Source organism: Glycine max, chromosome 9 (genome assembly GCF_000004515.6).
Source record: "Glycine max cultivar Williams 82 chromosome 9, Glycine_max_v4.0, whole genome shotgun sequence".
NCBI classification, from domain to species: domain Eukaryota; kingdom Viridiplantae; phylum Streptophyta; class Magnoliopsida; order Fabales; family Fabaceae; genus Glycine; species Glycine max.
Window position 1 is genome coordinate 46,421,715 of NC_038245.2, and position 14,155 is coordinate 46,435,869.

A 14,155-nucleotide genomic window follows, 5' to 3' on the forward strand; every position below is an offset into this window, starting at 1 on the left:
GAATTTTGTTATTTGTACAACTTTTTATTTAACATTAAAATAACTTAATTAAAGACTTGTTAAGTTGTTTACCCAAAAATGTTTTCTTTCCTCTGAAGTACTTAAGAATAGAAATTCTTAATAATGCATTTAGAAGTGAGTCTATATTTTTCATAAGCGGGACAAAACAAATATTTCTCACTTGTTTCTTATATAAAGCACCGAAATATAATATTCTATTGTGCTTGTTATATATGAGTGAAATTTCATATCTTAGTAATATATCAGCAAGTTTGTAGGAGATTTTTTACGAGAGCACTTGTGGGGATAAAAAAAAAAATCAAATTAATATAATTTTATGTGAGTTAACTTTTAAAAAAACATTCTGATTTAATTTCTTCGTAAATGTATAAGGAAATTCGAATAAGTAGGAAATCAAATTTTATACCAATTAAAACATTCACGTTAGAACATAGAAGTTGGGAAAATTAAGAACATGAGCATTATATCTCAGACAGGCAGTGTTATCTTTTACTGACAGGTTTCTAACAGCTTCTTTCCTAAAGAGATCAAACTGAGTCTATTAGAAGCTATACGATACTGATACTTAAACTAAGTTCCATTATTAAGTTTTGAGAAGATGAAAAGCTACAAAGAAGATGTAAGTGGCAACTATAAAACATTTCTTCATTCATTTCATTGATGCCTCAATACTATGTAAACCTAATAAATGACAACTCTACAAGTATCATCGTCTAATTGTTGAAAATTACAATAAAACTAAATAATATAAAACATGAATATTTTTGGTTCATCCTATAAAATCCTTAAGTCTTTCAGCCCAGTCTAATAGTTGCGAGAGAAATAAAAATCTTGAACCTGACGACTTTAATTTTATATTCTATCAAAGATGCTGGGACACTCTTCACGATGAAGTATGTGAAATGATTTGTGAATTTTATTTCCATGCTAAGCTTCCAAATGATTTCTTATTTTCACTTATCGCCTTGATGCCCAAAAAGGATAATCCACATATTGTCCGAGTACAAACCTATATCTTTGATTGACAGTATTCATAATATTACTCCTATTGAAGCTCCTAAACACTCGATTAAAAAGGTTTTGGGGTTTGTGATTTCGTCTTGACAAATTGATAAACCTTCGATGGTGTGTTTCTGGTCAATGAGTTGGTGAACATAGTCCAAGAAGTATCAATGGAACCAGAATTTTTTTTAGTAGAGAAAAAAATAGTCTAATATTTTCTATAAAAAAAAGTTAGATAGGATTTATCAAAAATGATAATAAAAAATTAAAAAAGATAAAGCAAATAAAATTAATAACTTTTTATAATTATTTACATTCATATTATTAAAAAATTATCTTGTGAAGACTAAATTTATTTTTTTATGGGGGAAAAATAATTATTAAATATATTTAAGTAAAAAAAATTAACTTTCTCTAAACAATTACTCCAATTACTCTCCATATAGATCCGCCGGTATCAACAAGCAAGAGACAATATTTTATCTTAATGTTGACTCCAAAAAGACCTATGACACACACATATATATGGTGCATGGTTAGCCTCTTCTAGCTTAACTTGGTGGAGATCGAAATATTTGTCTGATGGTGAATGCTAATTAAGTGTCATTGCTTTAGTTCACTTAACATGTGCCAAGGAAGGTTAGAGAAATTATATATTTATATTAAAATGTGCGTTTTTATTAAATATATAAAATAATAAGTTATAACTTAAAAATATTTTTAATAAAAACACACCAGCAATGCTAAAAATAAATTTATCAGAAATCATGTTAAAATACATCGACGTTACATTAATATTTTCTTTTTTAATAAAAAATTTATACTTTTTAATTCCTCAATCAATCTAGCTTTGCCAACAGTATTTGACCCATGGTCACTTGCTTTTCACACATTTCTCAAACTCAAAAGTCTTGTCTTCAACGTGTGGAGGTGGAATAATCATTTTTATCTTCATCATTTTATTTTTGATTTTGTATTAAAGACAGCACAGACACTATCGGTCAGCTACCTATATACTGTCGTGGAATGGCTGAAAATTGGTTCAAGTTTAATTTTTACGAGACTATATTTATTAGAAAGTGAATTATGGATCCTCTCACTTATATGCGTACACTTAAAATATTGTAGAAAAATTTGTAATACCTCACAAAATATTTTATTTGAATATTTAATGTAAGCATATATCTAAAACTTAAACTCAAAATGTCTAATTGAATTGGAATAATTATCTGTACTAATTCATCGATGTCATGCTGCTATCAACTTCTGCTTCTCGAGTCACCAATACTGTTGCTTCTTGAATCACCGACGCTTCTGTTATTTATTTCAAGCCATTATTATCGTTCAGCCATTGTTCAGTTTTGTCAGCAGATACTACCATTAATTTAAGATGATTTGGAAGTGAAGTCTTCTTTGATTTGTTTGGTGAAGTTTCGTTTCTTTCATTTATGATTTTTCTCCATCAATTTTCATCTCATTGAATTAATAAATCCTGTAGATGAACGTCTTAAACATTTTCGATCTCCTGGCTTTGTTCCCTTCCCCCTTAATTAGTTGTTGAATTTCTCCTATTATTATAAGTACCTTTCTATTTTCATATCATATACTTTCCAAAATTGTAATCTTAGATTAAGACCACTATCCACTTCATTAGAAAATGAACGGGGATGTTAAAAGTTGTACAAGACTTTCTTCCTCGTCATAGGCTATAATTTAAAAATGTACACTGCACCTGATAAATTAGTTTTTCCATTAATTGATAGATGGTCGGCAAAGTTAACTTTTTGTTTGAAAAATGAAGAAGAACAAGAAAACGAAACGTTCTCTGATGCACTTCACAAAAATACTGAACTGTGTCTTTTGTTTTCCTTGTTAATCATAATTCATCACATCATTAACTATAAACCTAATCGAAAAGCATAATTGATAGTATCTGAGTAGCAATCCAACAATTTATTAAGAGAGCATAAACGAATCTAAAGCATGAGGAAAAATAAGAAATATAAAATTGGTCCAATGGATAAAAATGGATAAAGAAAGAAGGAAGGAAAGAAGAGAGAAGTTGCAGGTTCAAATTTCTCCCGTATAACTGAAATCATCTAGCAATAATTAGTTTGTTGTTAATAATTGAGAAAGAAATAATTAAGTAGGGATCGGATGATGACATTTTGTAACGCTACTTCTAATAATACCAATACGTCTGTAGGTATATGACAAATTTCTTGTAGTGTGAGTTTTACTTATTAATTGATCATAGGTATAAATTTTTTTGAGTTTTACTTACATAAAATAATTATAGGTAGAAGTCATTTTTAATATTAATAAATTTACTTACATTAAATAATGGTAGATATAAGTTGTTAAGTTTTATCTACATTAATTAATTATAGATAAAAATATTTTTAAATTTTATCTATACTAATTTATGACCGTAGCCAAAAGAAGTTCATAAACATAGGTCATTTTTCTTTTAATGAATCCTTAATTAAAATTTATGAGTCAGATATAAACAACATCTTGAATTCTTAAACAATATGTGCTACTTTTTGCTCGTCTCCCTTGAATGGCTCTTGGGCTGCAGCTTTCACGTGGCCTCTTTATCAATCATCCACTATTATTAATTATTATATTATAAATAAGAAAACAAATTTTAAAGAGTGAAATTCTAATTTTATTTTAAAACTTATCTTTTATCTTCTTTTGAAAATATATTTCACACACTATCTCTATACCTAACCAAAAAATTTAACATTCAATTATATAAGATTATTTATTTTTATCTCTATCTATATAATAGATCTTTTTAATTAGAATCGTCAAAACGGATCAATTTAATCAATTTAATTTGATCATCATTAATTGTTTAGAAGGTGAATTAATCTAACTTGACTTACTTTTTGATGAGTCTATATTAGGTTAGTGTTGTTCAACCCACCATGAGTTTGAGTTAAAATGATTAGTACACCTAAATTTAAAATAAAATAAAAACATGTATAATATAAGGAATAATATAACAAAAATTCAAAAATGCGTAAAAAGGTACAATTTCAATAAAATAACTCAACTTTTTATTGATAATTGAATTATGACAAGGAACAAAACATTATGATAAAAATAAAATAACTTAATTTAGCCCACCACGGATTTAACCTAGATGAACCAAGTTCTAAGTGATGTGGGTCAAATTTTTTCTTATAATCAAAATGGATTAATTTTTTTCTCATGTGGCTCGACCCGAACATGTGGTAAGTTGGGTTGCCTTACGGGTTTTTGCTTACTTTAACAGGTCTATCCTTAACTATTTTTCTCTAATTCGTTTTAATATATCCTCTTTTATTTCTATTACTAAATTATATTTTGATAATATTTGTTTTAGTTTCATCTTGTTTATGGATCATGGGCCCAGCCTTTGTGTAGTTATAGCTTCCTGATTTAATTCCGTGGGCTCGGACTATTTTCTTTTGCTCAGTCTTTGTCGGACCGTGCCGTGGCCTGTGGCATTGTTACTTAAGTAATGGATTTCTTTAAAGAACAAAATTTAAATACAGTATTTTAGGTGTTCCTTGTTTTTTTATGTCAATTTTAATTTTTAGGTGATCTTTGTACTATTTTCTAATTAGAATTAAAGTTTTATTTCAGGAACTAACATATTTCTTTAATGTAAATTTTTATTACATGGATTGTTAAGTAAAATTCTAATTCTAATTAAAAAATAACACAAACAGTACCTATAAAATTGTATCAAAGTTTTGTCCTTATCTTTAATTGGCATGTGCACTTAAATTCAAGTTCAACTAGCTTCCAACTGTCACGTTGAATATAGATTCTAATCATACAGGCCTCACTTGATTGCACTTGCATTTTAGGGCCCAAAAAACTTAAATAGTGACTTACCATTTATGAAATTTGGACAATTAATTAATTCACTGTTAATTTCTATATTATATAGTTGATACAAGATGTAATTAATCGTATCGTAAAATCACTTTAACTTAACTCATTTCATAGTTGAATTGAGCCTACATTTCATTCAAAGATATATGGAATATTAAGCTATTATGAAAGGTCATAGTTAATCTATGATGAAACAGTTCATTAAACGTTGTGCCGGTTTAGCTAAAATTCTTGGATTAAAAGTACGGGAAGAAAAACTTCATACTAGTAAGTAGTAATGAAAATTCATTTACATAGCAATTTTTGGACTAAATTCCTTTGACAAATGAGCTACTAAAGCAAAACTAACCACCTAACTACTAAGAGTTATTTGCATATATGAAGTAACTTTCAATAAGACACGTTTGATTTGTTTTAAATAGTTTTCTGTTTTTAAAAACAAAACAAAAAAACTCGTTTTAAAGTTTTAATTTTAAAAATTAAAAGAAATGTATCTCTTTTTCAGTTTTTAAATTAAAGAAAAAATCAGAACATTTCTAAGTCATTTTGGATTTTAAATTTCAGTTTTTCTATTATTCGTGTTTTTTCCTACATTCTTTCCCCATTTTCTGTTCTTTAAAAATTAGTTTATAAAAAAAAATTAAAACAAAAAATAAAAAAGTACAATTAAACATAAATCACTGCCTTTCAAACTAACAAAGAGTAAGAGTTGCTAGAGTAATCGAAATTAAATTCTTAAAAAGGTTAGTTCAAAATAGGAAAGACACTAACAGTTTCGTTAGAAGCGTGCTGTGGGTGTTTGAGAAAGCATTTTAAACGCACGTATTCTCTTATTTTCACGTCAAAACCTTGTATTAATGGAGAAGCTAAGAATAGTTGTTTCAGAAAATTCACGTCACGCCAAGCTGAAAATTGTTTCCAAACACACGCTAAGTGTTTTTAGGTTTTACCCAAGATTCAGAGAGCTAATTACTCAGTTTCAATTGATTACCAATCAATGCAATTGAATTTGAGAGGGTAAACAAAAATGTGACAGAACCAAACCAACTACAAAAAACCCACTGCCATGCATGAAAGACGATGCGATATTGTTAGACAAAAAAGATTATGAGAAAAAAAGGCCCAATAGCATCCGGACCAGGATCAACAAAAACATAAACCCAAACCTCTATCAAATTGATGGACTCCAAAAAGTAACCCTAGTACATTCTAAAACATTTATATGCAAAATCAATAACGGTTTTTTATGTACAAAAAAAATATTTTATAAGCAAAAAGAAGCCTTGCGGGGAAAATGATATATCAATAGACTGAAGTCACTGAACGTTTAAATACACAATCGAATAGGCACTTGCTGTTTGCTCCTCCTGTTTTCAGTTACACGCCTCCCTTTTCTTTTTTCCCCAAATTACCCTAGTAATTATCTCTTTCTCCACTTTGTGCTGTAATTCTCTATCCCATTCTTCAAGAAAACCCACCCCTCTCATGCACACACTCTATTCGCAACTATACCTTAACAATTAACATAGTCAATTCCATCATTCGATGTCAAAAGTATGATTTTCAATATTCGCATTAAACCACCCTTAATTCCATCACAATACTACCGGAATAAGTTTTTGCAACGCATTTGTTTAACCATCAATGTAGAAGATGATGTGGAGACAATTTTGCAATTGAAAACAATTATTTTGCATCGGTTATTAGCCAACCGATGCCCAAATTTTTTACATCACTCATATTAGAACCGCAGTAGAAATTGCTTTAAAACATTTTATATTTGATTCTTCATTTGTTTTTGTTTCCCTGGCATGCCTCTTTGGATTTGGTCCTTCATTTTTATTCTCTCTGATTGACTCTAATTGCAAAAAATAGATAGGAGGATCTTCGAGGGTTTCAAGCTCAAGTCAAAGATCTCTCCACTGATGGAGGTCCATTGCCACTCTCGTCAAGAAGAACCGCGTCCTCTGTCAAACAATGTTCCCCTTTTCCATTGATAATAAATTGTTGTGATGAACACACCTTGGCTTTAATTATAATTATGCTACATAATTGCTTGGCCATCGTAATGCCCAGCCACCATCACAATCCAGATTTGAAAATACCATTCTTCCTGTACGGGAGTAAGCCAAATCTTACCATGAATAAGTCACATTGTTTTAACCAATTAAGAAGGATTTTTCTTCTTTCTCGTTCGGAGTCATGTATGATATGTGTAGCACAATAACACATAGCAATTGGATCCATTCAAAGCAAGCCCCTGGTAAATAAATGATGAAAGAATGAAAGTTGAGACACCTTTGATTATAGCTTTAAACGTGCAACTAGACATGTTTTCATACTTTGGTGACGGGAAATATTGACATGGCTTTGATTAATGAAAGAATGAAATTTCTTCAAAACATAAATGTTATTTTTCTTGAAACGAAATTAGTGAACACATGTCAAAATTAAGTGTATTGCATTAATCGGATAGTCCAAATTAGTGAACACAACGTCGTTATATGACAATCCTCTCCCAAATTGCAAAAGCTTTTGACCTGGATTAAGTACAACATTGACCGATTGGCTCTCATCAGCATTTTAGAGCATCAATTCTGTTAATTGCAAAATCCTCAAGCACATTTTTAATATTATACACACGAGGATTATAATACTTTGCTAAATATCATACATTATGTCTGGCCCCTATCCCGCGGGAGTCACATTTCTTTTCAGAGTCTCTTAAATTGTTTTGAATTTTAATTCCCATGGCTTCTTTGGATTGAGTTTTCATGAGTAGATGTGAATAAAAGCCTTCCATGGGAGTAAGATAATGATGGTAGATGCATACAAGTAAATCCCCACAAACCCAAAATCTTCACAATTTCAGCTAATTATTAAACCTCCGTGACAAAAGCCAGATTCAATGATGCATTTCAAATAAATACTAGGCTACTAGCCTACAAGCAATACTTATATACTATTTCTCTTTTCTGGCATCATTTTATTTTCTTTTGGGCCGAAACAGTTAGATCAATCTTTAATAGTATTTTTTACCCCACGCGCGGTGTAAATAGAAAAAGTGTAGGTAGAAATAACAACTCCCTTTATAGAACTTAGCATTAATCCCTTCAGGTCTTCATCTAGTTGCATGATCACCGTCACTACTTTTAACTTTTGTGGCACCTTTGCTTTGTGAAGAAAAAGAAAACATAAGTACGCGTCTTCAATAAAATGGCCCTACAAACTTTGAGAGGTGTGTTACAGAGCAAGAGCATCACTTTTCCTCATCGCAAATAGGCCTAGATCTTTCACGGAAGCTTTTACAGATGTTGAGGTTCTACCTTCTAGTAGAAAAAATAGGGGTCTTGCAGTTTGAAGAATAATTACATTTAACTAGTGTTCTCTCGCAATAATGGTAAAGTACGTTATAGGCAATCTTTCAGCAACCCAATTCTCCATTACTAAGAATTAACGCCATTCATTCCAAATTAGAAGCATGTAATAGTAAATTAGCCAAGGCAAGACAAGATATTATATATGCTAGCAATAAGTTTGGTAGGTGATATATTGATATTAATAAGCCACTCTCATTAAAGGCAAACAAGGCCCAAGGAGTGATACACCAAAATACATAAAAACATAATATCATAGAATGCCACCAAAAGGGACTAGTAGCATTTGGTAGCTAGTGCATTAAATTGGCACAAGGAAGGAAGCAATAAAAATGTAGGAAAGCGACAATTGAAGTTGAACAAGTTGAAGCTCAAGGGCACTTGGGTCCTCCTTCCTTGGTCTTCCAGTTGTTGTAGCAAGGGCACACAGCTTTATTACCATAATACCCCGGGGGCACACACAGGCATGTCCTGCAGCACTTCTGACAGAAAAACATGCAGGGCTTGTGGTATTGGGTCTGGCTACATCTCCTCGAGCATTGTGATGGGCATTCTGGTCATATCAGATTCCAAAAAGAGAATAAGAGACGCACCATGACCATTGATAATAAACAAAACAAGCATTATGGTCAATACAATAATCAATAGCCATTTGACTCGCCTCTTTTCACACATCAGTCAAAACACTCCAAAAGAAGCAGCTTTTACGGGGGGGAAAATTGACCACAGTCAAACTAAAATTGACTGTGAGGACGAGTGTACGGGGGTCACGGTTATAAAAAAATGAGTACAAATAGTGTTCGTTAGTTTAGAACTTTGACAAGAGTAGTACAAATAATGGGAGTATAATTTGTCTTAACTAAAAAAATAATAACAAAATAACAATGCTAGATCTGCTCTGCGAGCTTTTGGGAAGGGTCTTAAAAAATTTCCTTCTTCCATTTTGGAGAAATATCATAATGTTCTACATTGCTAGATGTACCATAAAATGAGAAGATGAAGACAAGAACTTTACTTACGGTAACTCTTGACACTTCCACTTCCATATTTGCTCTGAAGAAGAAAAACACAGTAAAGCAGCATAAATCAGCACTAGTTCAACCCTTAGAAATCAAAACCCCAAGACCCCATTTTTTATTCTTCACACCCCACAAAGAAAGAGAGACAAGAGAGTGAAGAATAGGTAAGGATATATATACCTTGTTGTCATACAAGTGGCCTCCTTGTTCATTAGCAGCCATTACCTGAAAAATCAAGCCTTTCAAATGTAAGAACTAAGAACCCTTCAAATTTCAACCATGCATTAGTGGCACCAAAAACAAAAACATTGTGGTGTGTGTAAATGTGTCTGATTTTCCGACATTGAAGACTAAGACTAACCACTGTTTGAAGTATGGAAATGGCAAAGAGTGCCAAGATCATAGCAGCAAAGAACTTAGCCATTGTTGCAAAACACACACTATGATCTTAAAACCCCTCTTGATTTGGCAGAACTTTTATCTAAAGCACAAAACAAACTACAAATCAAGAGGGATGCAATGCTTGAGTTTTGAGGAGATGCTGGGATCAAAGCAATTGATGTGTGGGGTATTTATAGAAACATTGAAGGGTTGGGATTAGATGCAACATTTATTGGGTGCATTTAGGAGTAGAAACTTGTCCTCAATGTGGACAACCAAAGTCTGACACGTGTGTCGGAACAAATATCATGACGGTGATGATACTAATTACACGAGATTGGATCGTACGGTCTAAACAACAAAGCATTGATCGAATTTACAACATAACCGCATGTTTGCTGCTCCTAAAAACTACCACTCTTACAAACACATGCATGCTTGAATAATTCATGTTAAGCGTGCAGAGAAAAACATGCATTGTCTAATTTTATTTCGTATTGATTTTAAATATCTAAATTCAAATGAGAGAAGATGAAGAACAGGAAAGTTTTTTCTACTAAACCAAATATTTAAACAAAAAAATGCTTGATTTTGTCTATTTTTCTGTTTTAAAGTTGAATTTGGAGAGTTAATCATAATATATCATAAAAAAAGTAGTTGAGAGTTTATTTATGAGTGCTTTCCAGAACAAAACTTGAATCTAAAAGAGAAATTCATTACTAGATGTTAGATTGTTAAGCATTACTTCATTAGACACTCATCACTATAATATAAATAGAAGCATCTTTATAATCATTTATCATATCAATACAAAAAATTATTGAGATAAGTGATATGAAACTTAGGTTTCTCAATCAGAAGAGATTAATTAAATGTCAAATAAAAAAATTATATATATTCTAATTAAAAAAATCACATCAACAAAATTGCATATCTTTAGGGCAATCCTTTCTTATTCTTTGAATTTTATGAGCTTTGACCTCATATGAGCATTACTTACAAGTTACAATCAAATGAGCATCACTCCTGATTTTTCTGATACAGACGGTGGAATAAGAGAGAGGATCATTCAAGAAGGGAATGGTGAGAAATAAAAAGTAGGTAATGAAGAACAACAATTGGGTGTGAAAAAACTGGAAATGGAATGGATAAGGGCCCCCACAGATAGAGGAAAGTCAAGCTTCATCAACTCATCAAATGTTAAAAAAATTCAATATTTTTTTTTATTTTTTATTTTCTGGTAAAATGAAATCAAATCATTCTGCTTTATTAAATGAAATCTGCTCCTCCTTTCCCAGTCTGTCAGCTCTGCATGTGCGACCACGTGATACCAGCTGCGCCGAATTCACTAATGTGCGCGGAATGCACTATATGCAATTTTATATCATATCTTTTCAGCTCACCGCCATTGTTTTTGTTTGAGTTTAACATGCATTTACTATATAATTACTAATAACTAATTGGAATAAGTAAATACATTAGAAGTATATTTGTATTTAGTTATATTTTTTTTCTTAATTCTATGATTCATCAGAGGAAATATAGACTCTGAATAATTCAAAACTAATAAAAAGTAAATAAAATCTAGTAAAAAGTGATTTCCATTAAAAATAAAACTTGAATAATACTTGATTTAATCATTATTATGTTTTGTCCCGATTATTATTCAAATTAAGTACATGTATCACATATCATTGTTATTTTATTGTTCTTTAAAAGTAACTATCGTACGCCTGATTCCAATTTTGACATTTAACAAAATAGTTTTATGAGAATTGTAATTTTTTTAACTATACTTATTATTGATATATAAGTGTTTTTTTTTTTATATTCTGTGATACGATTTGTGATGTAAATTGAAGTTAAATCAAGCAAATTTCCAAGACAAATTTGACAAAAGACTAGAAGATCCGGGACATATTTATTTTAACTGACATAAAGGTACGTGCTTTACGACTAGTATAAATTTAACTTATAAGAAAAATGCTAAAACAAGAAAGAGTTAGACTAACTCAAATGTTTGATGTTGTGTTTGGTAGAAGAAAATTTATAAAAAAAATTATGTGAGTTTGTCAGTCTTAAATCTCTTATACTTTATTTTAATTTATTTATTTTATTTTATTTTTATCCTCTTAATCAAACACAACATAACATAAGGTCATATGAGACTATTACGCTAGGGAGTAAAAAATTGCATTGACAAAGGCATGGTTAGATATACATTACAGAGAGCATGCATGCCAAAATAGAAAGTAAGCAAACAAACGCCTTATGTACCAAAATGTAAACAAATGCATTGAGATTTTTCCCAAACCAAAGTAGTGCAACTTTTATCACTAGTGTTGTAGTGCAACTTTTCCTGCTTTACTAGATACTTTCATGGAGAAATACTTGTGTGCATATAATTGAGCCTATAAACTGAAATAATTGGAGCTACTATTCACACTTGTGAGGAGATGAATCTTAAGATGTTGGGTTAACTTTTCTTATTCTACTCGAAGTGAGATTTCACCTCACACTTGTATTTCAACATTTTCTTTATTCATTTTTTGTTTGAAAAAACATACATTAACATTTTTAATTACAGTTAGTGTGTTGCACTAGCACCAAGTTATGAGCCAGATGAGAAAGAGTACAATTGAGACTTTCCCAACGTTTTCAAGGAAGAGACTTTGATGTCCAAACCAGCAGCTTGCAGATTAATATCTAATTATAAGAAATGAAATGTAATTGGAAATGGCTTGAGAGGTTGTATTTATAGGCATGGAGAGGTGGCATGTTTAGTGGTTAAATGACGTTACTTTATTGTGTATTGTTGGAGGAATGGTTGGAGAAGAATCTCACGTTAAATGCTCCCTACATGCAAGGTCTTTTAGATTATGCTTGGTTGCGTGTCAGGAGAGAAATATGCACCTAGATGTGAAAATCAGAAGCAAGAGGCACTATAGCTTCTAGATTAATTTGGTATTTGACACGATTCTTTATGTGATTTTAGTTCAATGTGACCCAGAATCAAACATGCACTTATCATGTTTGTTTTTTCATTTCAGATTCTCCAAACCTACATTCAACCAAAAGCAAGAAATCCTTGCTTAATTATACTTCAGACCGCGTGACAGTTCCATCTAACATGTAAACAAACATGTCCCTTTGACACTTGTCAAAAGTGACCATCTATAGTGATCGTCTAGTATTTGGAGGATCAATTTGCTGAACTTTCATTTCATAGTCATTAACTTGTCTCTAAACAGAATGAATTATGTTTTTCAATTCACTTCTACTAATGGGTCATTTTATCCTTCCCACTTCATATGAGTTGAAAACAAGTCATGATAAATTGACTCATTTTTTGTATATTTGATTTGGCAACGTTGAAAAATCATGGTGGCTTGAAACTATTCTATGGCATGGTAAACTAAAAAACATTGGGGGACACCGGAGTTTCCTTGACTAAGCATCCTTTCTTTTTATTGTATTTTAATTAAATGGTTTGTTTGCTAGCTGGATTTATATTCCATTTAATGGTATTTGGCTTTTAAGTGAGGAAGATAGTGATATTGTTGAGTCAAATATGAGAATTGGGTTTGTGACTACTGAATGGTTTGTGTGTTACAGGTACAAATTCCCTATGACATGAAACCTTTTTTCTAATAATTTATGGGTAAATAATCAAATTTATCCCTAAAAATATAATAAGGTGTTGATAAATTAATTAAAAATAAATAAATAAATTTAAATTTAAGTTTTAGATGTGTAAAAAATATGATAAATTAATCATGCAAATAATTTAATGATAAATTGGTTTCTTAGATTTTGTAATTTAATGTAAGTTGGTTCTAAAAAAATATAACTTATTGTTAAATTAATTTTTAAATATTATAATTTAATAATAAAATTCTCTAATAAATTTAATGACAGGAGTAATTTGTGGTATTTTTTATACATTCAAAAATTAAATTTTTATTTTTCATCTTTCAATTATCAATTTGTTACTAAATCACACTTTTCAAAACAAATTTAATTATTTACTCAATAATCTATTATTTTCTCGTTTAGGCTAGGCGGGTTGTCCTTTCGTAATTTTTTTTGAGCTTGATACTGGAATGACATGAACAGAATAAAAATAATGATACTAAAATAAATAAATAAATTATAAGAAATAAATATCTTAAATGGTGTTTTGAAATCCTTCCAATTTTTTTTAATCAGGGCAGTCATCGGAGGTATTGAGATTTTCTTAATGAATTAATGTGTGTGTATATATATATATATATATATATATATATATATATATATATATATATATATACACACACACACGCGCATGAGACAGAAATCAAACTTATAATATATTTTTAAGTGATAGAAATTATCTATAGTCATGTCTCACTATGATGGCATCATTTTTCATTTTTAGTTATCGTGTGAAAACTATCTTCTCTTAGCTTCGTGCTTGATTTG

At 30.5% G+C, this 14,155-nt stretch overlaps 1 protein-coding gene across 1 annotated transcript; it reads right to left on the reverse strand.

Annotated features, from left to right (window-relative positions):
* Positions 1–8,411: 8,411 nt before the first annotated feature.
* Positions 8,412–9,875, reverse strand: GASA14 (gibberellin-regulated protein 14). Its single transcript, NM_001248538.3, has 4 exons — positions 9,675–9,875; positions 9,494–9,538; positions 9,314–9,347; positions 8,412–8,847 (listed from the first exon to the last, which is right to left on the reverse strand). Exons 1-4 carry the CDS (start codon positions 9,735–9,737, stop codon positions 8,666–8,668), a joined length of 324 nt encoding a protein of 107 aa, NP_001235467.1. The 5' UTR covers positions 9,738–9,875; the 3' UTR covers positions 8,412–8,665.
* Between the last annotated feature and the right edge of the window lie 4,280 nt (positions 9,876–14,155).